Below are 27,508 nucleotides of genomic sequence, written 5' to 3' on the forward strand. Positions count from 1 at the left end.
CTTGCCAGAATTGGCTTTTTAAATGCATAAAGTAAAATATGAAACATTTCAAAAGAAAGCAATTATATTGAAGTATACAAGTTGTTTTTAAATTCTTGGACCTTGGGCTAAAAATTCTTGACTAGGGACTTTGAGGCTTTTCTGAAGTTTATATAATTGGCTACATCACAAAATACATGTGCTGTGAAAAGTAGTTTTCTGGTACGAAATGGTACATTTAGGATTGTAGGATTATAGATTGAGAGCTAGAGTCATCCGAAGGGGTCATCTTTACAAAGCCAGGACTTTCTTCCTCTATATTCTCAGTGCTTAGCAGAGTGCCCGACCCATAGTAGATGCTTAAACACTAGGTGACTAACCGATCTCTTTGGTGGTGATGGTGGTCGTTATTTTTCTGAGGAGGAAACAAGGTCACAAAAGTGGAATGTTATGCCTAAGGTAAGCCAGGTAGTGACGTGCAATGCTAGAATTCAAACCCAGCTCATCTGAATCCAAATCCAGCATCCTTTACCAAAATGTAAGTGTTCCTCATTGTGGTCCTCTGCCTGTTTCTCCATAGGTGACTATGATTTGCCCCCATAAAGCCCTGGCTTTTAATCTGAACATTTGCAAACTAATATATAGTAGAATGAAAAAAATGCATCACCAGCTGAATATCTTAGAATGGTTGTCAACACTCAAGAGATTTAATCAACCTAAAGGTTTAATGTGTTCAATGTATCATTTGCATTGAAAATAAGTAAAGGCTTATAAATTGTTTACATTTCAACGGCTTCCCACAGAACTGTCATAGTTGTATTATAGCTTAATCACATCCAACAACAAGATTCTGATTTTAAACTCTAAATGATGAAAACCTCCCTTTTGGCTTTATGTCTTTATACTCAATGCCAAGTCGAAGTGAGTAAGTGAATGTGTGTTAAGACTTGTGCTTTGCAGTGTTCTTTAGTTAAAATTCTAACTAACGAGGTTCATATGGATTGATATGTTACCTGTACTTGGAAAACCTTGACTTTTTCATGGTTCCAATTGTATATAAAATGAAGAGGGCATAAGACAGATGTTTCTAGATCTTAAGTGTCATTTTATGGCTGTTCCCATCTTCTTTCTCCATGTTTGCCTTCTGTCTTCAGATATTTTCTCTGACTCAACTTATCTTCTGGGGATGACTTTTAAGTTCTTCCTGTTTGGGATATCTGGTCTATAGTTAACCAAATGTACACCTGGTATATAGAATTATCACCGCCATTACTAAAACTAGAAGGACATAAAGTGTTTTTACTTTCTAATAAAACCTACTTTTTTCTTCTACTTCCTAGCAGACATATGGAGTGATCATTCATTTCAGACGGATCCAGATTTGCCACCTGGATGGAAAAAAATTTGTGACATTGCTGGGATCTATTACTGGCATATACCAACGGGAACCACCCAGTGGGAACGTCCTGTGTCCATCCCAGCAGATCTTCAGGGTTCTAGAAAAGGGTCCTTTAGTTCTGTAACTCCATCTCCCACCCCAGAGAATGAGGTAAATTTTTTTAATAGTTTGTTTGGTTGACAATAACATGTCACACTTCTTTTAACCACTCACTCCTATTCAAACAGGTCAATGAGGTAAGCTTTAGTTACAGTATTTATTGGATTTAAAGTGTGAATAGTGTTTCATTTTGTGAGTAGAATTAATGTCCATTTCCCACAGTTTTTGTTCTTAATGACTCTTAGTCTTTATGAACTAGGGCAGTGATGAGTAAACTATGCCCCCACCCAGGCCATAGTTTGTCCATCACTGCCTTAAGCAATTCCCTAATCACTGCGCTCCCACATCCAGATATAGTGATTAGGGAATTGCTTAAGGCAGTGATGGGCAAACTATGGCCTGGATCTGGCCCACAGGGAATAGTTTGCCCATCACTGAACTAGGGTAATAGATACAATGAATAAAGTGAAGAATGTTATTCTATTCTGTAGATACAGGTTGTAGTCAGACTTTACATGCCAACTAAAGTTTCTTGGCTAGATATTTTATAAGTATTGTGACCCTTATTAACCTTTGGTTGCTAGAGGTAGTAGGTGGACTCAGTCAATGAGATAATACTTAAGATTCCTTAAGACCTAATTTTTGACAAAATATTAAAAATCCTAAGGTTTTCAACATGATAGAAGTGAAAATATTTTGGCAGTTATGTTTAGTTACATAACCTTTTAGTGTTCAACTTCAGTTTGATCTTTAGTGAAATGGCGTGAAGAATTTTTTTTAAATTGAAGAATGATACATACATGAAAAATTACTGAAAAAAAAGCCCTGCTATGAGAGGCAGTACATGATAGTGAATAGAAAAATAGTTTTGGAATCAAGAAGACCTTGAGGGTAGGAATGTTTCATTCAAAAACATTCAAATGTTTCATGATTTCTCAGAACCTTGGACAGCACCTGGCACAGAGTAGGTATTTAGTAATTGTAATCACTACTACCACATTTTTTAGTTATTTGACTGACAGTCTTAAATCTTTTTTACAACCATACAAGATTGCCATCCTTCAGAAGGTCTCCCAAAAAGGATATCTCCTGATTTTCCCTTGGCAACAAGGTTTATATTGTGATAACAATTGGATAGTGAACATTCTCTTTTTAATTTGTTTCATCTCTAAGTTGTATCATAGTATAGTTTGGAAATTCAATCTCTTGAGGGAAATAATGATGGCGAGCATTTATATAGTACTTTAAGGTTCATAAAATGCTTTGAATATATTCTTATTTGATCCTCTTAACCTTGTGAACTAGACACTATTATTCTTGTTTTAAAGATGAGGAAACTCATGTGGTTGAGGTCTAGTGACTTGTTCAGAATCACAAAGCTGATAAATGTCTGAGGTTTGCTTTGAATTCATGTCTTCCTGACCCTATATCCAGCACATAGCTACATAGGGAAAGTCAAGAGGGAAGCTAAATTCTAAAAACAAAGCGCACATTGGTAACACATCTTCCATTCAACATTTCCATGAGTTTTTGAAGCTCAGTGAAAAACAGGACAGAAGGATTCCTTGCCAATATGATAGCTCCATATTTCACATTCAGAAGTTTATTTTGGAAGTGTTGATGATTTTTCTACTGCACAGTCAAAAAGCATTTTGGGAAATTTATAAACTGGATACAAAATGTTTGCCACTGAAACCTGGCATACAATTTCTTCCCTAAGCCATTTATAGGGAAATGATTCCCTAACTCTCTTGGACCCTGAATTTTAGAACCCAAGAAGAAAGAAAACTACACAAAATATTTTTAACCTTGCCTTTTTTTAGCCCTGACATTTAATTGTTGAATAGAAAATGATTCTTTGATTTATGAAGTAGAAGATTTTGAAGAGAAAGGCCATCCGCTTTATGTTACTTAGGAGGGCAGCTGTCTCCATTTTCCTCAATACCATAAGCACTACTTGGTATTGGGTTTCTGAATAATTATATTATTATAATGGTATTCCAGCAACCTGAAATTGTGCCTCAGTGAATTTCCAAAGTACTCCTAGGAAGTGCTCTTATCTAAGCACTAGAAAAGTTTTTTTTTTATTTCCTCCATGAGACTTGGATGATACCTTTTGATAAAGCACATGAAACTCAAATATGAATGAGACATCCTAAGGACTATTGTTTCATCCTTTTTAGAGGTTGAATGGCCCAGTGGAGAGTGGCAACTTACTTGGAATTTTTAGAATCTTAGAGCTGGTAGGTCCTAAGAAAACAGCTAATTCAACCTACCTCACTTTTCAGATGAGGAAACAGATCAGGAAAACTGCATATTCAGACTTTTATAGTTCATAAGTAGTAGCAAGCCTAGAATGCAGGGCTTCTGCCTCCCAATTCAGAGTTTATTCTTCTCTTCCTTACTGGCTGCCTCTCTTGTTGAGCATAAATGAAATGAATTGAAATTGTTATACTGTTCACTGGTCCGCTTCTTAATTTTTCTCGGAATTATGTTTGTATGATCTACTCTTCTGTTCCTTGTTCACCCAACACAAGGTGAGGAAGTCAAAAGGGTGTCCAGGAGTCTGCGTATTAGCATGAGTGAAATGTCCCATAGATTTGTATGTAGGGTAAATATTTATAATGGCTGAGCCTGGCATCCAAAGAATATTATTTTATGCCATCGAGACTATAGGGTCGTCTCAAGCCTTAGCCCTCGAAACAGAAGAAGGGAGACATTTAGAGTCATTCTCTACATTTATCAAATTTGTTTACCAGATCAGTACAACAATCTTTTTTGTGTCATATTCTTGAATTATGTCAATAGAGAGAATATTTTGTTCATGGAAATCCCTTCCAAGACTTAAAAGAAAAAAAAATTTGATCTCAATAAAAGATTACTCAAGAGTTCCATTATAACACTGTCTATGGCAGCAGATGGGAATCCAGTATGTAGACACATTTTACCTTAGCCCTAATTCTTTAGTGATTAGCCGTATAGAAAGGTTCTACTGTATATGTGCATATATAAAGGTGTGGGGCCTTTATGTTCAAAGTACTATTTTAAAAGTCATAAACTATATTATTAGGCAGCTAGATGGTATAATGATAGAGCACTGGACCTAGAAAAAAAAGACTTGAATTCAAATTCAGCCTCACATAGATGAGTGGCCCTGGGCAAGTCACTTAACTTCTCTTTACCTCAGTTTCCTCATCTCTAAAATGAATTCATAATAGTACTACCTCCCCAGCGTTGTTATGAGACTCAAATAAGATAATATTTGTAAAGCATTTAGCACAGTGCCTACCATATAAAAGAAGCTTAATAAATGATTTTTCTCTTCCCATCCCTCTTTTAGAGAAAGGGCTTTGAAATTATTTCTAATGATTCACATGTTCCAAGAAGACTTCTTCCACTCCAAAACACTCTTACATCTAAGAGCTCTGACTAGAATTTGTGAAAAGTCTGCCTCTGACACTATCTGCGTGACTTTGAACATGTACCTTGACCTCCCATTTTTTTTTATCTGTTCAAATTTTCTTTCTCCATTCTATCTTGCTCCCTCTTGCTTTTCATATTAGTCTTTGAAATTACCATTATTACAATTCATTTTTAACTCTTTGCAAAAACACATTACTTTCTAAATCCAATTAGTCTTTTCATATCTTTTTCCAACATTCAGCTTAAGCGATTGGAATAATTTTCATGTTTGAAAACCGATGCTATCTTTGACATCTTCATATTACTTTATTTAAAGAGTAGTTTTGATTTTGACATTTTTGGGGCCGTGGTCAACAAAGCTCAGAAGATGCTTAACAGTGATATTCAAACATTTTAGGTATTTCCTCTTTTTGAAATGCCCTTTCCTCTATTCTTTCCCTTTTTTTAAGAAAGGTTAATTTCAGATAATAAATATAGTCAGCTGAATTCTTTGAGTGCTTTAAAGAGTTTTAAAGTTTCAAATATTTAAGCAAAATTAAATAACAAAAGTAAATGCTTGTCAAATGAAATGATACAAACTTGATATTAGATTTGTTTCCCATATAATCCTGAATTTATGCTTATTTCAGATTAAGGAATGATGATTTTAGTGGTTTTAACTTTCAACGCCTTTTTAAAAATCATGTCTTTTCCCCTTATGACCATGAAAATTTGTAATCATAGTAATTCTCAGTACTATAAAGAAAAAAATTCCCATTTCATTTTATTGAGTACTCAAGATGGTAGATTATTTTTCCTACAAATCTGGTCCTGGGAATTTTTTTAAACCCTTACCTTTCATCATAGGCAATGGAGGTTAGGTGACTTGCCCAGGGCCACAGAGCTGTCTGAAGCCAGATTTGAACCTAGGACCTCTCCCTTTTAATCTACTGAGCCACCTATCTGATCCAGTTCTGGGGATTTTAAAGGGCACGAATTCATCAGTGTCCCCAAATTTTATTATTTCCTACTATTTCTGTTAAGACTTGAGGAAAACATCTGGGTATTTGTTCAGTTTTGTGGGAGGCAAAAACATTCGGTGTTTCTGCAATTTGGGAAGGAAGGAGCTGTTTGCATTTAAGCAGCTGTTGTAACAGTTCTGATAAACCATTGCTTCTTGCTTTGTACTGTACTCTAAGGAAATAATTTCATAACCCAAATTTTTTTTGAAAACCTGAGAGATTTTTGTATTGCATGAGAACAGTGCTTTTTATCAGTTGAAGGAAGCTGCATTACATTATTTACAGCTATTTTTGTTGCACTGAGTTTCAGTGAGAAGTCTGTTTGTGCTCCTTACTAATCACCTTTTCCCCTTCATTTTGTCTTTTTTTCTTCTGTTAATGTGAAAATAAGTTGACTTTAGTGTTCTGTTTCCTTTTATTTGAGTGTTGCCAAATCTCCTGACAACGTATTTAGCAGGCTTATCATTTATGCCTACCCTCCTCTCCAAATAAAATTCCGTTTTATAAAGAGTAAGTTTGATGGAGGCTTAGACATGTTTAACATTCATACTCAGAAACATCGTGTTTGATTTTGAGATCACATTTAGAAAATATCCTCATTGTCTGTTTCTAATACATGTGGACTTTTTTCCTTGTTTCAATCATTTGTTTTGGTAAGTAGTTGTAGAACCATTTTTCCCTCTGTTCCCCTCCTCCTCCCATTCTAGTTAAATTCCTCTCCAGATGCCATTCTAGAATTGACTAACTAGTTAAAAGTAGAGTTAATCTGTTCCCTAACTCATCCCGTGAATATCAATGCTAACAACGGTGTCTTGTGTTTTTTTTTTGTTCTTTTTTTATTTTTATTTTATCAATGTGCTTCTTCCTATGTGAATAATTACATGTCTAGAAACAGCCATGGAGTGATTTTGCTGTTCTGAATGGGGGAAAGATTAATAGTGACATTTGGAAGGCAAGTATATTGTCAGATTTTAGAACATTTAATACTGTATATTTTTTCCTTTTTTTTTTTTTGCATGGCTGTGGCTGTATATTTTTCTTCTTCATGAATACCATTCATATTACAGAGAGAGAATGATTGGGGTTCTTGTTAGCAATGTCCAGCTCACAAACATGTTGCCTTTGTCTGATTTTTTTCCTCTTTGATTAAATTCAGTCTGAATTCTTCAGAGTAAATGTGTTCTAAGAACAAGGTGCTTGCACTATCTATCTAATAGTCCAACTACCCTCTGCATGCCTTTTCCTACCTTAGCTCAGCATATACTATATGCTTCTATGCAGGGATGATGTTTTCTCCATTTGACGTTAGAGGTATCTGTAGTAGAAAGGGCACTTAATTCTATAATAATAAATTTCAGCTTTCCCCCCTAGGATTTGCATGCAGCCACAGTTAACCCAGACCCCAGTTTAAAAGAGTTTGAAGGAGCCACCTTACGCTATGCATCTTTGAAACTCAGGTAGAGTATTGGAAATGTTGATTCGAACCACATTTTAGCTCCATCCAGAGCTATAGCTTTTGGTGGTAAACCCAGTGTGCTTTTGTTTTCTTTGTAGACATGTCCCACAAGCTGATGATGATGATTCCTGTAGTATTAATAGTGACCCAGAAGCCAAGGTAAGTAGGAAAACCTACTTTCATCAAAATGTCTACAGTCAGGGTCTTGGTCCTTTTTCAAGTTGAATTTCTACTCCTGATGGTTTCTTTAAAAAAAACAAAACAAAACAAAAAACACAGAAAAATGAAGGCAAAAGAGACTGCTACGAGGAGACAGACAGACAGACAGACAGACAGATAGAATGGCTGCTGAATCAACCATTCCCCAGTCGTTGCACCCAGGTGATAGCAACAATGTCAGGTAGATATGATGCTAGAAGAACTGGAGAGAAAAAGATGAATTGCATCCTCTCTGCCCTCAAGGAATAGTTACATGGTGCAAAGTAGTAACCGTAGCTGCTTCATCCTCCATTCTTCCCAGAATGTGACTGTTTCCTTTCAATATACCTTTCGTATGCTTGCCCTTCTTGATGTATATGCCCACATTGAGGATGGCAGCATCTCAATGAGCAGCACAGATTCACAGAATCATAAAATTGGAGACACCAAAGGCCAACCAGTCTGGGCTCTCCCAATGTAGGAATCCTTCTCTGACATACAGAGCTAATGGTTGTTCATGGTTCCCTGAGGGGGTCCTAGTCTAGTGGGGAAGGAATCTTTTACCTCTTCAGGCAGCCTCTTTCCACTTTCGAATTGCTCTGATCAGTGACCATAAATCTACCTCTTTGGGAAATGTCTATTGAGTACTACTGTGGTTTATTATTGTTCAGTTGTTTCAGTCCTATCAGATTCTTCATGACCCCATTTTGAGGTTTTCTGGGCAAAGATGCTAGAGTGGTTTGCCTTTTCCTTCTCTAGCTCTTATTATAAGTGAACAAACTGAGGCAGACAGAGTTAAGGCATGTACTGAGGGTCACACAGCTAGTAAGTGTCTGAGTTTAGATTTGAATTTGAGAAGATGAGTCTGACTCCAGCCCTGGCACTCTATCCACTGCATTGCCTAGCTACCCATTGATCACGAGTAGTCTTGGAACCAGCAAGAGGAAGTCCCTCTTTCTTGTGATAGACTCTCTAATTCTTAAATAACCATCACATCTTCACAAAGTCATCTTTTCTCCAGGCGAGCCTTCCTTGGTTTCTTCAATTGGTCCTTATGGTTGCGTCACCTGTCACCATTTTGGTGATGTAGCTTGTCAGTTTCCTTTGGATGCTTAGAACCAAGAGCGATATTCCAGATGGAGTCTTGTTAGCAGAGTGTTGCTGGGCTATCACTTCCCGTATTATGGTTCATCATGCTTCATAAATGCACCTCATGATTATATTTAGGTTTTGGGCCTCTCATGTCATGCTGTTGACTCCTAATGAGTTAGAGGATCCACTAAAACCCCCACATCTTATTCCAAAGAATTGTTCTTTAACCACCCACCACTCACCATTCAGTGCTTACAAGTGTTCAGCCCACCACTTCAGTCCTTTGCATGATTTAAGAATTTTAAAATTATTACCCTAATATTCTTTTTTTTAGCTTGACTAATTATCTTGCTCTCTTAATGGAGAAGGTAGGAAGAGCTTTCAGTTCTTAAATGGCAAATGTAAATCAGTAGAATAGCCCTTGAGTCAGAGTGGATCCTTTTTTCAGAGGATTAGATTTGATTATACTTGGCAATTTCTAAAATAGTTATCTTCTCTCTTCCCACTTCTTCTCTTCCCTTATTTTCTTCTTTCCTCCTTTCTAGAAGGATGGAAAGATGGATTAAGAGCTTACTATGTCCCAGGTAGTATTCAAATACTGTGTTCCTAACAATAACTCTGGATGATAGTTACTATTATTATCTTCATTTTAAAGTTGAAGAAATGGAGACTGACTTGTCCAGAGTCACTCAATTAGTCATTGCTGAGGCTAGATTCGAATTTTGGTCTTTCTGACTCTAGTTCCAGAGCTCTTTCTCTCCTGTGCCATTTAGCTATCTTTTAAGTTAAAGATAACTGGCTTAGATTTGGGATGGGAGGGCAGGCAATTCTAAGTTTCCTTCTTCTCCCTCAAATCCTACATGAGTATAGCATCTTCATGTCCAAAGAGCCTTAAAAGCAATGGGTTGAGTGGAGCGGACTCAAAGTGTCTTAGCATCCTGATTTATGTTCCCTTGATTCTTTATTGAAGTCAAAATTTAGTGTTCTTCATATTTCTGGGAGTCTCCTAAAGAAGAATATGATGAAAATCTCTCCTGATCCTGTTGACCACAATGACATTTCTAGCTCAGCGGAGGGAGGACAGCTACTCCAGAAGCAGGTGGCATTCCGAACAAGTCCTTGCACTCCTGCGAGCATGCTGAGTTTTAAAAGATAAAATTTATGGCAAGGAAGAGATGCATAAAACAGGAAGGCTGAGGGTGAATAATCTGTTTTGCTACCAGGTCTTTTACAAGGGCTTTCAGCAAGGGCTGCAGGTCCTTCCTCCTGCAGCACAGTCTGTCTGTACCACTACCTGCTGGGCCAGAGGCATCTGTTAAAAAGAAAAAGAAAAAAAAAGACAAAGGGGAAATGTCAGGAGTGATAAAGGAGAGTGACGGGAGGGATAGAGATAGAAGGGAAGACAGGAATAGGAGGAACAGCTGGCCTGTCTCCCTAAGCTCTGTACATTTGGGCTTTTTGTCCCCCAGGTTTTCTCCTATGTACCAATGACTATCTTTAGCCTTTTGTGAACTATTCAGTGTTGGCCAAACCTTCTTCTGAAGCAGTGGGAGAGAGCTCTGTGGTATATATATGCTCTGTTGAAACCAGACTGAATTCAGGCAAAACAAGCCAGTTCTGCATGTCATTCCTTTTAAAATTTAGTTGCTAAAAATTTTTAAATGTAGTTTTTCCATGAAAATTTGAGGACTCCAATTCAAATCTTTTTTGTTATAAACTTAATAAGCACCAACACGACCTTGCAAATTTATGAAACGGGGAATAGAATCTTACATAAAATCATTCCTATTTAACATTTAGAGCCAAACCAATCAACAGCGAGCAAACAAGGAATGTGTTTGTAAAATGTGATTGATCTGTCCCTTTTCCAGGTGCCCCATAGATCTCCTTTGGCTTTGTTTTCTTTCTTTTTTTCTCTCGGATAGAATGTTGATTTTGATGTTTTTAATTTGCATTAATTCATACACTTTTTTTGGTAGTTCCTTGTGGTTTTTTTTTTATGTTTCTTTCCGAGGCATCATAACATTCTGCTTTATTAATATGCTATGCGGTGGGACCCTCCTACCCACGGAAGATACAGTCCAAGTTCTACCAAGTGGATGGCTGAAACCATGGATATAAGCAAACACCTGCTGACTTCATATTTATGTGCTCTCTTTCTCTGCTTGGTGCTTCACAGCCTCTTAATACTCCCTCTTCCCCCCACAAAAAATCTAGAAAGTGAAAGCAGAAGAGACCACCATTGAGGGGAAGACCCCTGGCGAATCAGCCATTCCCCAATCTTTGCCTTTTGGTGTCAGTAATAGCTATGCTGAAAGCCTTCTGAAGGCATTATGCTAGGAGATGGAGAGAAAAAGATAAACAGTTGTCTCCTCTCTTCCCTCTAGTTGCCTCTAGGCTAATGAAGCTGATGTGGTAGATTGAAATTACAAAGAGATTAAGTACAGAAAACAAATATATAGGAGACACGTAGTTATGATTTGGGGACAGGAGAATCACTTCTGGGTCAGATAATCAGGGATGACTTCCTGGGCTGGGTGGTCCCTGCTGTGGGCCCTGAAGGAAGAGATCCTACCAGCCAAGGAGGCTTCCCTTATGCCAGCTGGTGGTATGGTGGATTGAGCACTGGGCCTGAAGTTAGGAAGATCTAAATTCAAATCCAGCCCCAGACACTTAAGAGCTCTGTGGCGAGGCAAGTCACTTAAACTTGCCTGCCTCAGTTTCCTTAACTAAAAAATGGAGACAATGACACCACCATCCCAGGGAATCAAATAAGGTAGCACAAAGTAGATTCTGAATAAATGCTAATTGATTAGTTGACCAATAAATTAAAAACCAAGGAAGTGAGTAGATACTAAATCCTAAATTTTGACACCTAGGAGCCATTACTAAACTAGTATCATTTCATTGTTTTGTTTTTGTATCTGGGAGCAGCTAACCTGATGCCTTGCATGTCAGAATAGGGAACCTGTGATTTCACTGGAAAACAAAACTCCCCTTTTGATGCAAGGAAGTATCTTCTCTGCAGCTTAGATTCTCAGAGACTTGCCTAGAGCACTGAGAGATTAAGTGAGCCAGTTTGGGTCAGAAAATGGATTCAGACTTTGTCTTCGTGGGTCTATACCCACTATGTAACACTGCCTATCCAAATAGAGTGGATGATGTGAGGCCAGTAGTCCTTGATCATAGGAAATACTTAACAGATTTTAAATGAATTGAATTTCACTGAACATTTATTAACAGCTTTCTCTATGCAAGTTACAAAACTAGGTCCCAGAGATGAAGATTTTTTTAAATGCCTTGACTTTGAGGAATTGGCCATCAGTTAGATAGAAATGTGATGTGTACCAGAAGAGAAACATTTGCTTGATTACTTGGTTTGACGGGGATGTGATTGGGGATGTAGACTCTAAACGATCACCCTAGTGCAACTATCAATAATATGGAAATAGGTCTTGGTCAATGGCACATGTAAAATCCGGTAGAATTGCTCATTGGCTACAGGAGGGGGGAGGAGGAAGGGAGGGAAAGAACATGAATCATGTAACCAAGGGAAAATATTCTAAATCAATTAATTTAATTAATTAAGAAAAAGAAATGCAATGTGTACACAAGTGCTTCTATTTATTTTTTTCCTAATTTTTTTTAAACCCTTAACTTCTGTGTATTGGCTCATAGGTGGAAGAGCGGTAAGGGTGGGCAATGGGGGTCAAGTGACTTGCCCAGGGTCACACAGTTGGGACGTGTCTGAGGCCAGATTTGAACCAAGCACCTCCCATCTCTAGGCCTGGCTCTCAATCCACTGAGCTGCCCAGCTGCCCCAAGTGCTTCTATTTATAAGGAAAATTGAGAAGAGAAATGGCAAAATGGTAAAAATTATTGGGGAATGTCAGAGAAGCTTTCAAGTAGGAGGAGGCACTCAAGTTAAACCTTGAAGGAAGATAAAGATTCTAAGAATAGAGATAAGCAAGAAATTCATTCCAGGCAGGGTCAAGAACCTGTACTGAAGAGACACAGGAGACCACGGAGTGCTTACTTAGAGTAATGGCTCATTTTCTAGTTTGGGACTTGGAATTTATGAAGGGAAACAATATGAAATAAAGATCTTAGAAGCACAGGTTTAGAGCTGAAAGGATTACAAGATCCTCTCATGAAAATTTCCCTTCCTGTAAATTGGGTGTAAGATGGAACCATAAAATGGTTGTTTTGATAGAACCAAGGTCAGAAAGGTCCCTTGGGTATTAGGTGAAAGTTAAGATTTGAACCTAAATCCTCTGAATCCAAACCCAATGCTGTTTTCCTCTCAGCCTTTATACCAGGAGGTTTCCAAAATCACTCAGAAACTGTGGACAAAATGAAAAAGGTGGATGAAAGGGGAAGAAGAGTCTGAGAGAAAGTTTGTTAGAATCAGATATTCATTTATGGTAGTGGGAGGAGCTGCAGATGGAGGGTAAAGCTAATTAGGGATCCGATTTTACAGGTCTCTGAACCCAGAGAATCAAGCAGACCTAGGGCACTAATAAGACCAGGAAAGCACGTGACTCAAGTTGAGCTTTAGTATCAAACACTCACTAATTGTGTAACCCTGGGCAAGTCACTTCATTCTGTTTGCCTCCATTCCCTCTTCTGTAAAAAGATTTGGAGAAGAAAATGGCAAACCACACCAGTATCTTTGCCAAGAAAAAAAAAAAAGAGTTGGACATGACTGAAATGACTCAGTAACAACAACAAAAGTAATCAGGCTTAAAAAGTAATAAAAAGTGAAAGTCTCAGGGCTAAGGCTAAAGTCTCCTCCTAAACCAAAGGTGTGAAACTCAAATGGAAATGGAGCCACTGAGATATACATCATGATCCCTATAAATGGCATAGTGAACATTATCTGTGTTCTGTTTTTGTTTTTTCAATTTTGTTAACTACTTCCCAATTTCATTTTAATCTGCTTTCTGAGCCCCTGAAGGGAGTGTTCTCAGTGGCTTGTTGGACACTTCTGTGCTGAACCAATTCCATGGAATTTCTGGGAATCTGGTCAAAATCAGCAAGGCTTAAGGCTCAGGATTACACCTTTCCCATTAACGGTGCCCTCCATCCATATCCTTGTTGTCTTACATGCCCCGATTCTTGCCATAGTTCCCACCTGGTCTCCTCACCGTCTTTCCTTCTCCTTTTCATGCAGCCCTGAGAACCGTAGCTAGATTAAGTTTTATAACACATGATTTTCATCACATTCTCCCACTGCTTCAGTGACTCACACGTGTTTCCCAAACTCCTTAGACTAGGCTTAGTCCCACTCTCTATGCTGTTAGTCAAATCAAGTCACCAAGCTTTTACTAAACATTTACGACGTGCCAGGCACTGGGCTCGACGTGTGCTGGCCATCCAGAGAAAGGAAAAACGAACAGTTCTCAAAGGAAACTCCAGCTCCACTCTAGGGTGATCTGGAAGGAAACCTCAGCTCTTGGCCAGGTTGTTCTCCTCCCTGTCCCATAAATACCTTCCCTGCAGTCTTTGTTCACACATTTCCTCTTTCTTGGAATGTCCACTTCAGTTTGCTGTGTAGTGTCTGATTGTGGATTTAGAAACTGAAGGGACCCACAACTCAAAAAGAAGTGGAGACCTCCACCCTGCACACGAGCATCCCCGTGGGCTCTATCTATTGACTTAGAAAAGCACACGTTTATTTCTTTTTTATGAATGCACAGACACACTAAAATCAGCTAGGACCTATATCTGGTTTGGGCTGGATTGGGGAGAGTTGGGAGGCACACGTAGCCCACGTGGACTGATTCTCCATCCAGTCCAACTTCCTCATTTAAGAGAGGAGGAAACTGCAGCCCAAAGAGATTAAGGGATTTCTCAGCGGTCAAGCAGGTAGTAAGTGATGGGGTTAGGATTTAAACCCACATCTTCTGGGAATCTTGTCCCAGCACTTTTTTTGACAATGCCTCCTGTTCTTATCCCCATTGCCCAGCGACCTCGGCATTTCACTCGAATCTCTGACTTTTTTCTCTCTGTCCATTTACTTTGCTTCCTATACTTAATAGCCCAACCTAAATAGCAAAACAACTTTTTTTTTTTTTTTTTGCCTACCAAAACCCCCTTTTTTTTCTTTTTTCTTTCTTTTTTTGGCTTGAGTGACCCAAATAAATCTCTCTGTGTGGGCAGGGACTGTGTCATTTCCTAATTTAGTCCTATAGGGTGTGCTTTGTGCACAGGGATTAATCTTTTGCCACACCTAGCACAGCCTGTGATGGTGCTCAATCAGTTAGTGTTGTTAAAAATAAGTCTCTGTTAGGAAAATAACAAAATAAGAACTGTGAAAACCTATAGGCTTAAAAAATTAAGTATCTGTAACGCAGGGAGTTGTCTCTAAATTTTTTTTGTATTGTCCTTGGGCCTAGAAGAGCCACACATGTAGTAATTTCCTAATAAAGGTGTGTTGAATTGAATAAAATAGACTTGTTTAAGAAATGGATTGATAGGTTTGAGGAAGTGACACATTTTTGGTAAAGGCTGTGGTCTGCCACCTTGTGGACGATTTTGAAAATTACATTTGTTTTATTTTTATTTCATTTTATTTTTAATTTATTTCATTTATATTTTCCTATATATATTTATGTTTGTTTAATTTATTTATATAGTTTTGTTTTTATTGATTGGGAATTCCTTTCATTGATGCTGATTTATAACTCATGGATGCCTTAGAGTCTTGGGGAATTGCATGGGATGTAGGAATTAATTGGAATAATTTGATTATAGTCCCATATCTACTTTTTTCCAGGCAGAACTTGGACCCAGGCTTTTTTGTGTGTGTGTGACACCGAGGCTTGCCTTTTCTCCACCGCACCCCTCTATATCACTTTTTAAAATATTGTAATAAATTGTTATTTTTAGATGTTTGGAGAGGGGCTGTCAGAGTTGTATTGAAAGAATGTTATAAAAAAATAAGCAAAGTAGATAAAGAAAGCCTCCCTTTGACTGAGGTTGGGAAGCTTTAACGTGTGATGTTGAGACTAAGAGTACTAGAATTGGAGTAAATTCATTTGGTTTTGAGTTCCTGGCTCCGACATTTATAAGCTTTGTGATTTATAGAACTTATTTGAGCCTTAATTTTCTCTTCTAAAAAATGGGGACAATAAATTCTACCCAACTATCTTTGTAAGGTTGTTAGTGTCAGATGAGATGATGGATGTGAAAGGGTTTTATAAATTGTAAATTCCCAGAGGAATATTGGGTGTAGCTATTTGTAGTAGTACTAAACTGATGTCTTGTACTAGGTACATCACCCTAAGGACATTCATGAAAATATTTCTTGGTGTGTCTTTAAGAATGAACAATAACACAGGGGGCAGCTGGGTAGCTCAGTGGATTGAGAGCCAGGCCTAGAGACGGGAGGTCCTGGGTTCAAATATGACCTCAGCCACTTCCTACCTGTGTGACCCTGGGCAAGTCACTTGACCCCCATTGCCTACCCTTCTGCCTTGGAGCCAATACACAGTATTGACTCCAAGAGGGAAGGGAAGGGCTTTAAAAAAAAAACAAAAAAAGAATGAACAATAACACATAATAATCCACTTTCTATAATAAATGTTGAAAAAGTCCTAGAAAGTATGTTTAGTATTTAGAAATCCCCTTAGTGAATGGTATTCAAATCACAAGATCTCTTTAGGTTTCTTTTTGCTGTGCTAAGTACTGAGGCTACCAAAAGAAGCAGAAGACAGTCCCTGCCCTCAGGGTGGTCACTGGGAAAACAAGCAAATAAATATAGACAAACAGGCTATCTACAGAGAAGTAGGAAGACATTTAGGAGGGGGTGAGAGAGATTTCCTATAGAAGATGAGATTCTAATTGGGATGTGAATGAGCCAAGGAAGTCAGGAGACAGAGATGAAAAGGAAGCGAATTCCAGGGATGGGGGACAGCCAGAGAAGATGCCCAGAGCCAAGAGATGAGGTGTCTTGTTGGAGGAATTGCAAGGAGGTCGGGTCCTCTGGATCAAAGAGTACTTGCCTGAGAGTAAGGTCTAAGAAAACTGGAAAGGTAGGAGGTGGTTGGGTTATAAAGGGCTTTGAATGCCAAACAGGGGATTTTGTATTTGGTCTGGAGGCTACAGGGCAACACTGGAGGGAAGTGGGGAAGGCACAGTCAGACCTTGTGCCTTAGAAAAATCACTTTAGTGGCTGAATGAAGGCTAGATAGAGTAGGGAGAGACTTGAGGGAGGTAGACTCCTCCTGTAGCAGGCTAGCCACTCTAGCCTAGTCCTTTGGTAATGAGAGCCTACATAGAGTACCTACAGAAAATGGAAATAACTTTAAAGGACCTGAAGTCCCAATGCAAGTCACTCAAGCTCTCTAAAGTTCAGCTTTCTCATCTATAAGATGACGGGGCTGGAATCTCCATCCTCTAAGATTAAATCCACATCTAAAATCCACAAGTCTATTCTCCTATGACTAAAAATTGGTTCAACCCTCCATTCAAAACAGAAGACTCACACTAAGAGTTGTCTGATCATTTTCATTCAAGACCTGTTATTGTGCCATTTGTCCGCAGATAGCCCTGAACCCTTCGAGGTCCCACTGTGTGGAGGCTCCTTTTCTCCACAGGTAGATGTAGGTTCCTTCAATCCGCATTGAAAGAGGGTCTTTCCCCGGCGTTTTCCAAAGCATGCGTGTAAATATTAACCAAAATGAATGTGGCTCTTTCTAGGAAAGGGCTGTTTGTGCATGTGAAATGAACCAAAGCAGCAAAGGACACTGATATCCTGGATTAAGTGAAGGGAAGGAAGGAAGGAAGGAAGGAAGGAAGGAAGGAAGGAAGGAAGGAAGGAAGGAAGGAAGGAAGGAAGGAAGGAGAGAGAGAGAAAAAAGAAGAATTCTGTGAAAGAGAGATTTTGGGAAGAGAGACAAGAATGACAGGGAATGTTGTAAAACTACAGAGACAACTGAACAGGATCTCTCTTCACCTAACACTTAGAGAATTTTAAAAAATCAATTCTTGCATTTCAGATGTGATTTGAATATAGACTTCCAGGCTGCACCCAACTTTCTAAGAAGATATTTCTTTTATAAAATAAAATCTACTTGACTTAATGTCGAGTGTAATGTTATTGTTATAATAATGGATCATTTAAAAATAATAATTATCAAGAACATCCCTTATTAATCATTTATTTTAAAGAAAAAGGAAAAAATCCATTCCTTTGACCTCATTGGGAAGCAATGATTACTGTTAACCTCATTTAGTTAAGGGACTATGAAGCTAACAGAGCTCAATTAATTTCCCAAAATTGACACTGCGAGCCTTGGCAGATAGAGGCTTATGACCCTAAATGCTTGGTTTTTAGGCTAGCATTTGCTCCAATGTACCAAGCATCCTGCTTCCTGATTGACATAAAGCCCAGTGCAAAGCAGAGCTTTCAGATGCCAGCTTTGCCATTTAGCACTGATTACAGCTTTGACCTTTCCAAAGCTGTTGTTGCCCTTTCATTGGTAAGTCAGTGGAAATTGTGCTGGTTTTTGTCCCCTTTAGAAACTTCTGTTTCCAGCCCTCAATGAGTCAAAGACTGAAGTGACTGGTTTTTGGAGAGTAGCTTTGTAAGGCAATGATGTGCGTGGCCTGTAGTAGGTGCTTAGTAAATCTTTATAAACTTACTGATCAACCAATGCCCTGGTATCCCGTGTAAAAGCTGTATCCTGTGGTGGGCAAATGCCTTAGATGGTTAATTAGAGAAATTCAAAAATTCTCTCTTCCCCTAAAGAAATGCACCATAGGAAACAGTTGAGACAATGGGTTGGCAACCCGTGGCAACAGCAGTGGTGAAAGTCTGTGGCAGCAGGTGCATGAAAAGGACACAGTTTGATATTGGCAGCAGCAGTGGCTCAGGCTACTGGTAAGAGAGAGGCATCATCACTAGGGCACATCATGCGCCTCTACAATCTGAAAGCTGAGCAGACTCCAGGAACAGGCGGGAGCAGCAGTAGACCAAGTCTCTAACACTGGTATGGCCAGCTGGTGTCAGCTTGGACCGGGAACCTGTCACACTGGGCCCTGCTCCAAGCTGCAACCAGGCTTGATGCCACTACTGCCACCACACACACAGACACACAGAGGCAGGCAGAGGGAAAAAAAGCCAGCAAAAAGTGTAGATAATATTCGGTAAGGTTGTTATTTATTGCCAGAGCAGCCTGTACCATTCAATAAGTCTGTCTGTCTGTCTGTCTATCTATCTATCTATCTATCTATCTATCTATCTATCTATCTATCTGTCTGTCTGTCTGTGTGTGTCTACCAGTCTATCTCTATCTCTCTGTCTCTCTATCTACCTGTCTGTCTGTCTACCTACCTATCTATCTGTCTATCTACCTACCTGTCTGTCTGTCTGCCTACCTCTGTCTATCTATCTCTGTCTTTCTACCTACTTGTCTGCCTGTCTATCTTTCTGTCTATCTACCTATCTACCTACTTATCTGTCTGTCTGTCTACCTGTCTGTTTATCTACCTATCTGTCTGTCTGCCTGTCTGTCTGTCTACTGTCTCTCTCTCTCTACCTGTCTGTCTGCCTATCTATCTGTCTGTCTGTCTATCTATCTATCTATCTATCTATCTATCTATCTATCTATCTATCTATCTATCTATCTATCTATCTATCTATCTGTCTATCTATCTGCTTACCTGTCTGTCTGTCTGTCTGCCTACCTCTGTCTATCTCTATCTGCTTGTTTGTCTATCTATCTATCTGTCTATCTACCTACTTATCTGTCTGTCTGTGTGTGTCTACCTGTCTGTTTATCTATCTACCTATCTGTCTGTCTTTCTATCTGTCTATCTATTTATCTCTCCATCCATCTATATCTCTATCCCTCTGTCTATTTTAATGAAAACCCTTATCTTCTGTCTTAGAATTGTCACCAAGTAATCAGTTCTTTGGCAGAAGAAAGGTAAGGGCTAGGCAGTGAGGGTTAGGTGATTTGCCCCTAAGGTCACAGAGCTAGGAAGTGTCTGAGGCCATATTCAGACCTAGCACCACTCCTCTCCAGACCTGGCTCTCAGTCCCCTGAGCCACCGAGCTGCCCCAACAAGTATTTATAAAGTGATTCTCATGGGCCAGCAATTGTGAATTCAAAAGCAAAAATGAAACCGCCCCTGCCTTCAGGGGACTTCCATTGCGCTGGATTGTTGGTATCTATGGCCCTGATAGAGGGAGGTACTTTGTGATTTTGAATTCATTTAACCATCCTATATTGAGTGCTCTGTGTGTATAACAGAAAAATGAATGTAGCGTCGAGGTGTCATAATGTATAGTGCTAGACTTGGAGTTGGGAAGAACTGAGTTCAAATTTTTTCTTAGATACTTTATTAGTTGGGGACTCTGGGGAAGGCTCTTTGTCCCAGTTTCCCCATCTGTAAAAGAGCAAAATTACCTGCTCCCCAAGGTTGTTGTGAGGATCCAGTGAGATACTTGTAATGTGCTTTGTAAGTCCAAAAGCACAATATGCATGCCAGATATTACAAATGAACCCAGTTACGTGAGGGATTCCTGATCCTTGAAAAGCTTGCAAGCTAGTAGGCGAGGTTCTATTTGTAAAACAATAATAGGAAAATATAGTCATGTAGGGCAAAGTCAAATAAAACTCAGTGAGAGATGAAAAGAGAAACATATTGTTGCCTCTTTGAGAGGTCTCAGGAAAGCTTCCCCTGAGAAGGTGGCTCCTGAGCTGGACCTCAGAGTAAGATTTCAGAGAGTCTAGATCAGAAATTGGGGGACACTCAAGGCACAGGTGACTCGGCAGTGGGGAAATGGAGGAATGTTGAGTTCAAGGAATGGTAAGTGGGCCAACTTCAGAGGAGCCTAGAGTATTAAATTAGTGTGAAACAAGACAGGAAAGGTAGGTCTAGCCAGGTCATAGGGATCCTTAAATGTCTGGCTGATGAGTCTGGAATTTATATGGTAGGCAACGAAGAAGTAGTCAGAACGTTAACTTTTTAATTGATCACAAAAAACCCAGCTGAGGGGAATGATTTACTAAAAGATGATTTATGCTAAAAATGATGACTTGGCAAGAGGAAGAAGAGGAAGGAAGGCAAGGAAGAGTTGAATCATTCCCTTATTATTATTCATCTTGTATATGGGGCTTATATATATATTTCTTGTCCCAGTGGAGGAAGTGAAAAGAATTGAAATAATTCTTTTGCATAAATTTCATTAAGATATTTGGCTTGATTTTTATTTTTGTGCTGTTTTTTTAATACTCAGCTAGAAGGAACTTTTAGTATTTGGGCACTAGAATTATGGGAAATGGTGCACTTATGGAATTTATATAGAATTATGGGAAATGGTGCACTTATTTTTCACCTTACCGTACATCATCTACTATAGGAAGAAGTGCCATATATAAAGTGCCATTATAAAGATTAACTCTCTGAATCATCTCTTGAGCTAGTTATATCAAGGTGGCCATGATTTCTCAAAAGATATTTCTGAGTACTGTGTCTCTATGTTCCCTTTTATTTACACTAGATTATTTCTGTTGCTACACATTATCATGCAATTTAAAAATAAGTAAGCTTGAAATAATAGAATTATAGGTTGTCCAAGTTGAAGAGGAATTTCAAGATCGTTTCTTCCAACTGTCTCATTTGACTTATGAGAGCACGTGAGCCTGGAGAAAATGAAATAATTTGCCCAACGTCACATAGCCACATGACAGTGGCTAGCAGTGCCTTCCAGCTCTGTGCTCTTTCTGTTATGACATCATATTCTCAAACTAGAACTGTCCTGTGTATTTTCCTAGATTCACATTCCAAATATGCCTCTGTGTTTGTTGCTTCCTTGCTTAAATACTCTTGAACCAAATATTTTGCAATAATTTGCTGCCCAAACATACATAAATCACAAATTTAGTGGTCATAACTATTGGTATCATCTGTGACCTAAATATTGCCTCGCCATTTGGAATAATAAATGCCTAGGAAAGTAGCCCCTGAAGTAGGACTAGGTCTGGACAGAGTTTTGTTCAGCCTGAAAAATGAAGTGATTAATAAGTATTTATTGATGAGGTGGTTTCTTTCTCTGCCTTCCTTCTTCAGAATGAAGCTAATCATTAGATTGATTTTGGCTGGCTTTTGAATAACTATGTAGAAATGTTGAATTGCATGTATTATGAGGTAGTAGTCAGCACCAGGATTTCTCAGAGGACCTATCCAGGACTCTGAAGAAGATAGGAAACATTCATATTCACAAGATCATTAAATTTGGAGGTTAACAAAATCTTAAGAGATCATGTAGTCCAACCACTCCATTTTATAGAAGTTAAGGGACTTTCCCCTAGTTATACTGGTAATAAAAAATAAAGCTAGTATCTGAACCCAGGTTTTCAAACCCTGAATGTCTTGACTGCACAGAGTATAGCTTGCACCTTCCCTACTCTTGACTCCTTAGACTGTGAGGTTTTCATAAGTGGTTTTATATCAGCACATTATTATTGGCCTGATGCAGTTTTTTACCATCTTAGAGACTGTGGTAGAGAGGAGAGAGACTCTTTTTTTCAAAAATTTTTCCCCAATTACATGTAAAAAATGTTAATATTTTCTTTTTAAGTTTTTGAGCTCCAAATTTTCTCCCTTCCTCTTCTCACACCCCATTGAGAAGGCAAGCAGTTTGATAGGTTTTACAAAACATTTATCCACATTATCCATGTTGGAAAAAGAAATGGAACCACTCTCCCGAAAAAAGAAATAAAGTACACTTTGATCTGCATTCAGTTCTCCATCAGTTCTTTCTCTGAAGGTGGATGGCATTATTTTTCATCACGAGTCTTTTGAAATTATCTTAGATGATTGTATTGCTTAGGATAGCTAAGTCATTCACAGTTGATCATTGTAAAATATTGCTATTACTATGTGCGATGTTCTCCTAGATTTTGCTCACTTTACTTTGTATTAATTCATTTAAGTCTTTCCAGGTTTTTCTGAAAGCCTCCTGCTCCCCATTTCTCATAGCACAATAGTATTTCATCACAATCATACACCACAACTTGTTCAGCCATTCCCCATTTGATGGGTATCTTCTCAATTTCCAATTCCTTACCACCACAAAAAAACACTACTATAAATATTTTTATACATGTAAGTCCTTTTCCTTTTATAAAAAAAAAAATCTTTTTGGGAGACAGACCTAGTGGTATTATTACTCAGTCAAAGGGCATGCATAGTTTTGTTTTGTTTTTTAAACCCTTACCTTCTGTCTTGGAATCAATACTGTGTATTGGCTCCAAGGCAAAAGAGTGGTAAGGGCTAGGCAATAGGGGTCAAGTGACTTGCTCAGGGTCACACAGCTGGGAAGTGTCTGAGGCCAGATTTGAACCTAGGACCTCCCATCTCTAGCCCTGGCTCTCAATCCACTGAGCCACCCAGCTGCCCCACATGCATAGTTTTAAAAGCCCTTTGGGCATAGTTCCAAATTGTTCTCCAAAATAGTTGAATCAGGTCACAACTCCACCAGCCTAGTTTTCCCACATTCCATCCAACAATTGTCATTTTGAGACTTGGTAGATTCAAAGGGCTCGGAAGAAGTTAAAAACCACCCCAAACTTTTCCTCAGTCACACAGTCTGTGTACTAGTTCTTAGAGAAAACATGGGTGGAAAAGTTGATTCGGCCCATGGTTTGGGTGGCTTTTTCTAAGGCATCAGGAGAGGTAGTACAGCTGTGCCCTCCTGTTCTTTCCAAAATGGAATTTTAAGTTATTTTCATTTGAGTAATGTGAGGTAGCCCAGCTGGTATCTCCACGGGTGCCACAAATTTGCATAAATGAATAAGCAGCTCTTCAAAACTACAGTCACTGGTACAGGAAATATGTTCACTAATTCCCCTAATAATTTAGCACATGACAGCTTGGACCTACTGATTTGTAGAGCTTGGAGTTTATAGGTATTCCCTTGCCTCCCTTAAATGCGGAGTTGTTCCAGACAAGGATTCACTCTGACTTATAAACAGAGGAGAAAAGCCGGATAATCTCTTCCCATCATTCTTTCTAAAGATGAAATTTGGATATTGCAGCCAAATTCACATGTTTGTTTAGCAAGGGGAGAGTGAGAGGTGTGATGTTTATTCCCTTCCATTTATTAATGAGTAGTTTTGTTATTTCTTTCGTTTGCCTAATAATGTACTTCTAATCCTTTGCTTAAAAACCATCCCTGCAGCCTGTCAGCTTCTAAGAACCTGAGAGGTTAAAGGAATCTCAAGAGATTTTTTAAGAAGCTATTAGAGTGAATTCAAATCCAGGGATTTTTAGAATATTATCTCGGGGCTCTGCGGTTCTACAAATACATGTTTACTCTTAAGACTGCCTTTATGATTTTGTGGGATTTATTCCAGTTACTAAAGATGTGGTTACTCAGTGTTTTGAGTCTTAATTACCACCATATTGCCATTAAAAACTTAAAAAATAATAACTAGCATTAATGTCTAAGGTTTGCCAGAATTTTAGGTTTACATTTGTTACTTCATTTGATCTTCACAGCATCCTGTGAAGTATGTACAGTTAAGAAAGCCGAGAATGAGAAAAGCGGCTTGCTCAGGGCATCACAGTCTGTAAGTGCCTGAATTAGGACTTGGGGGTCTTCCTGACATCTAAGTCCAGGGCTCCGGTGCATATAGAGCCAAAGCAAATGAGAAAGTTTCTCTAGATGTGTTCTTTTTCCTCTATATACACTCCCTTAGCATGGGATCTGAACAAAAATAGGAAAGTTAGGAAGAGAATAAGTTTAGGAGGGGAAGAGAAGACTTCTGATTTGGCTATATTAAGTTGGAAATTCTGACCTAGAGTCTAGTTGGAGAAATCCAACAGGCACTTGGAAATGCAAGTCTAAATTTTAGTCCTGGGAAGATGTAGGTGGTTTACGATAGACATTTGCATAGAAGTAATGATTGAATCAATGAGAGTCTATGAAATCATCAAAGTGAAGTTTATAATGAGAGAAAACATGATAGCAAAGCATAGATCCTTAGGGAAAGGTAATGTTTAGGAGAGAAAGAGTAGCCAGCAGAGACAGAGGATTGCCCAGAAAAGGAGAAACCAGAAGTTATGTCATGAAACAAAAGGTTTAAAGAAGGAAGGAGTATTTAATAACATTAATTCTGCAAAGATATTGAAGCAGATGGGGACTGAAAAAAAAATAAAAAAGAAACTTGAATTTGGGAAGCACTGGTGACCTTTAATAGAAGATTTGCAGTAGCATATAGGAGATGATAAATTGCAAAAGAAGGAGGAATGAATTGGTAATGTGGACGTGTAGACTAAGTTCTGTGTTAAAAGAAAGGAGAATGGCTAACAGCTCAAAGGAGTTTGGAGAATAGATTTTCCAAAGTGTTTTCTAAGATAGAGAGACCTAAATATCTTTGTAGGCATAGAGGAAGACCAATAGGAGGAATGTAAATCTGATGTTCTTGATCTTTTTTTGTGTCAAGGACTCCTTTGATAGTTTGGTGAAACCTCTAGATCCCTTCTCAGAATAATATTTTTAAATGTATAAAATACATAAGATTACAAATGAAGACAGTACTATTGAAATAGTTAATCAAAATATTGTGGGGAAGATTCACAGATCCTTGGTTATAAAATAGAGGAAAATGAGATAACTGATGACTCAAGGTGAGAGAAGAGAGAGATACAGTGTAAAGTTCAAAGGGAGATTTTTACTTTAGAAAGGAAGAGTGCTTCTTCCTCTGTGAGAGGAGAAAAAGCAGACAAGGATGACTGGTGATATTCAAGTTTTTGTATGGAGAGAGGAGAGAAGGAGAAAAACTCCTACATATTAGCCTTAATATTTTTAGCAAAGTAGGAGTTTAGGTCATTCAGAAAGGGTGTTAAGAGTAGAATCAGGTGGAAGGTCTCAGTGGGAAAGTTTGGAAACAGTTTGCTTTGTTTTCTGTCTTAAATTTTTCTTAAATATAGTTATAGTTTTGACGTTCTTAATTTGCATCAATTCATACAATTTTTTGGTAGTTCCTTGTGGGTTTTTTAATGATTTCTTTCTAAGGCACCATAATATTCTGTTTTTTTAGTACTATACAGCAAGACCCCCATACCCATAGGATATGCATTCCAAGTTCTACCAAGTGGATGTCTGAAACCATGGATAGAAACAAACACATGCTGACTCCATATTTTTGTACTTTCTCTTCCTGCTTGGTATTTCACAGCCTCTTAACACTCGCTCCCCCACAAAAAAATCCATAAAGTGAAAGCAGAATAGACCACCACTGAGGGGCAGACCCCTGCCAAGGGTGGACCTCTGCTGAATCAGCCATTCCCCAGTCATTGCCCTTAAGTGTCAATGATGACTATGCTGAATGCCTTTTGTAGGCTAGGCATTATGCTAAGTGATGGCTCAACACCAGATTTACCTATGCAGCGTTTATAGGATCCTCACCACATTATGGAAATCCTTTTTATTTTTATTAATTTATATTTTTTATATTTTTATATTTATTTTATTTTTGTTAAATTCAAATTTATATTTATATATAAATAAAAATATATTTCTATATAAAATATATATAAATGTGTATAAAGAATAAAAATATATACATGTAATATATTTTTATTTATATTATAATTTTATTTTTATTAATCACTTGATTTTTTTGTGTGTGTGTCAAGATCAAAGGGCATAAAGACAGTGGCTAGAAGAGCAGCAGAGGAGTGGAAGGAGCATGGAGAAAGTTAGGCTGAGCTGCAGAAGGAGAAGGGAGGAGATACTGAAGAGAAATATTTGATTTTGGTGTAGTGACTGTGGTTGTTAGGGATCGAGGAGGCAGGATCTATCAAGGTAGGCTTGATAACAAATATTTAGTAAGAGCCTAATATGCATATCACATGCTAGTAATACAACAGGTGCAACAGTCTGTGTCCTCAAGGAACTTCCATTCTATTGACCATGCATAATGCATACATAGAAAAGTAGAGCATAACACTTATTAATAAAAGAGAAAAGGCCAGAAGAATAGTTTGACTCAGAATTGACTTTAAAGAGAATGATGTAGGAAAGTCGTTGTCTAATTTAAAAAAGGTGAGGATTTTTCACATGTATATGTAGGTATGTGATTCAGGGTTTAGGCTTTTAAAAATCACTCTATAGCAAAAATGAATAATATGGAAAATAATATGATAAATGAATAAAATGGAAAATCAAGTGATAATATTTGTACAACCCAGTGGAATTGCTTGTCGGCTCTGGGAGGACAGAGGGAAGAGGGAAGGGAAAGAAAATGAATCATGTAAATATAGAAAAATATTTTTAAATTATTTAAAAAAGTAAATAAATAAGAAGGTGAGGATATACATGAGGCAAGAAGTTTCTTTCTTAAAGTCTTGGGTGCTGGGTCTACAAAGATTGAGGTGACACAGAACTTGATCCCAAAGAGTTTGCAGTATGAGGTAAAGATGTATACCTCAAAGTAATTCTTGATACCAAGGGAAGTCCTCCCTGGTGAGGTCATACCTATGGTGCTGGGTATTTGCATTTTAAGAACTAGATCAGTAAAATAGAGTGTATCCAAAAGATGGTGAGGGGACAAAACCATGCCAGAAGAGGAACTTTTGTAAAGCTTTAATCTAGGTAAGACTAAGAGTAGGCATTGTAACCATATTTATTTATTGAAGGGCTTTTTTGTGGATGAAGAATTACATTTGTTTTGCTTGTAAAAGCAATGCTGTGTAATTAGAAAATTGTGCCTTTGAACTACATTACCCAGGAGCCCAGGGCTCCTGGGTAATGTAGTTCAAAGGCACAAGATTCCAATTACACACTAACCCAGTATAAGGAAACATTTCCTAATTATTAGAACTGACCCAAAGTGGAAT

At 38.2% G+C, this 27,508-nt stretch overlaps 1 protein-coding gene across 1 annotated transcript in view; it reads left to right on the forward strand.

Moving 5' to 3' along the window:
• The window catches only part of APBB2 (amyloid beta precursor protein binding family B member 2), a 429,171-nt gene that overhangs the window by 280,707 nt on the left and 120,956 nt on the right, over positions 1-27,508 (forward strand). Inside the window, exons 6-9 of the mRNA XM_044681113.1 lie at positions 1,320-1,528; positions 6,791-6,853; positions 7,273-7,358; positions 7,456-7,516. Of these exons, the coding sequence (XP_044537048.1) occupies positions 1,320-1,528; positions 6,791-6,853; positions 7,273-7,358; positions 7,456-7,516 (419 nt within the window). The remainder of the gene's footprint in view (positions 1-1,319; positions 1,529-6,790; positions 6,854-7,272; positions 7,359-7,455; positions 7,517-27,508) is intronic.

This window comes from Gracilinanus agilis, chromosome 6 (genome assembly GCF_016433145.1).
Source record: "Gracilinanus agilis isolate LMUSP501 chromosome 6, AgileGrace, whole genome shotgun sequence".
Taxonomy (NCBI): domain Eukaryota; kingdom Metazoa; phylum Chordata; class Mammalia; order Didelphimorphia; family Didelphidae; genus Gracilinanus; species Gracilinanus agilis.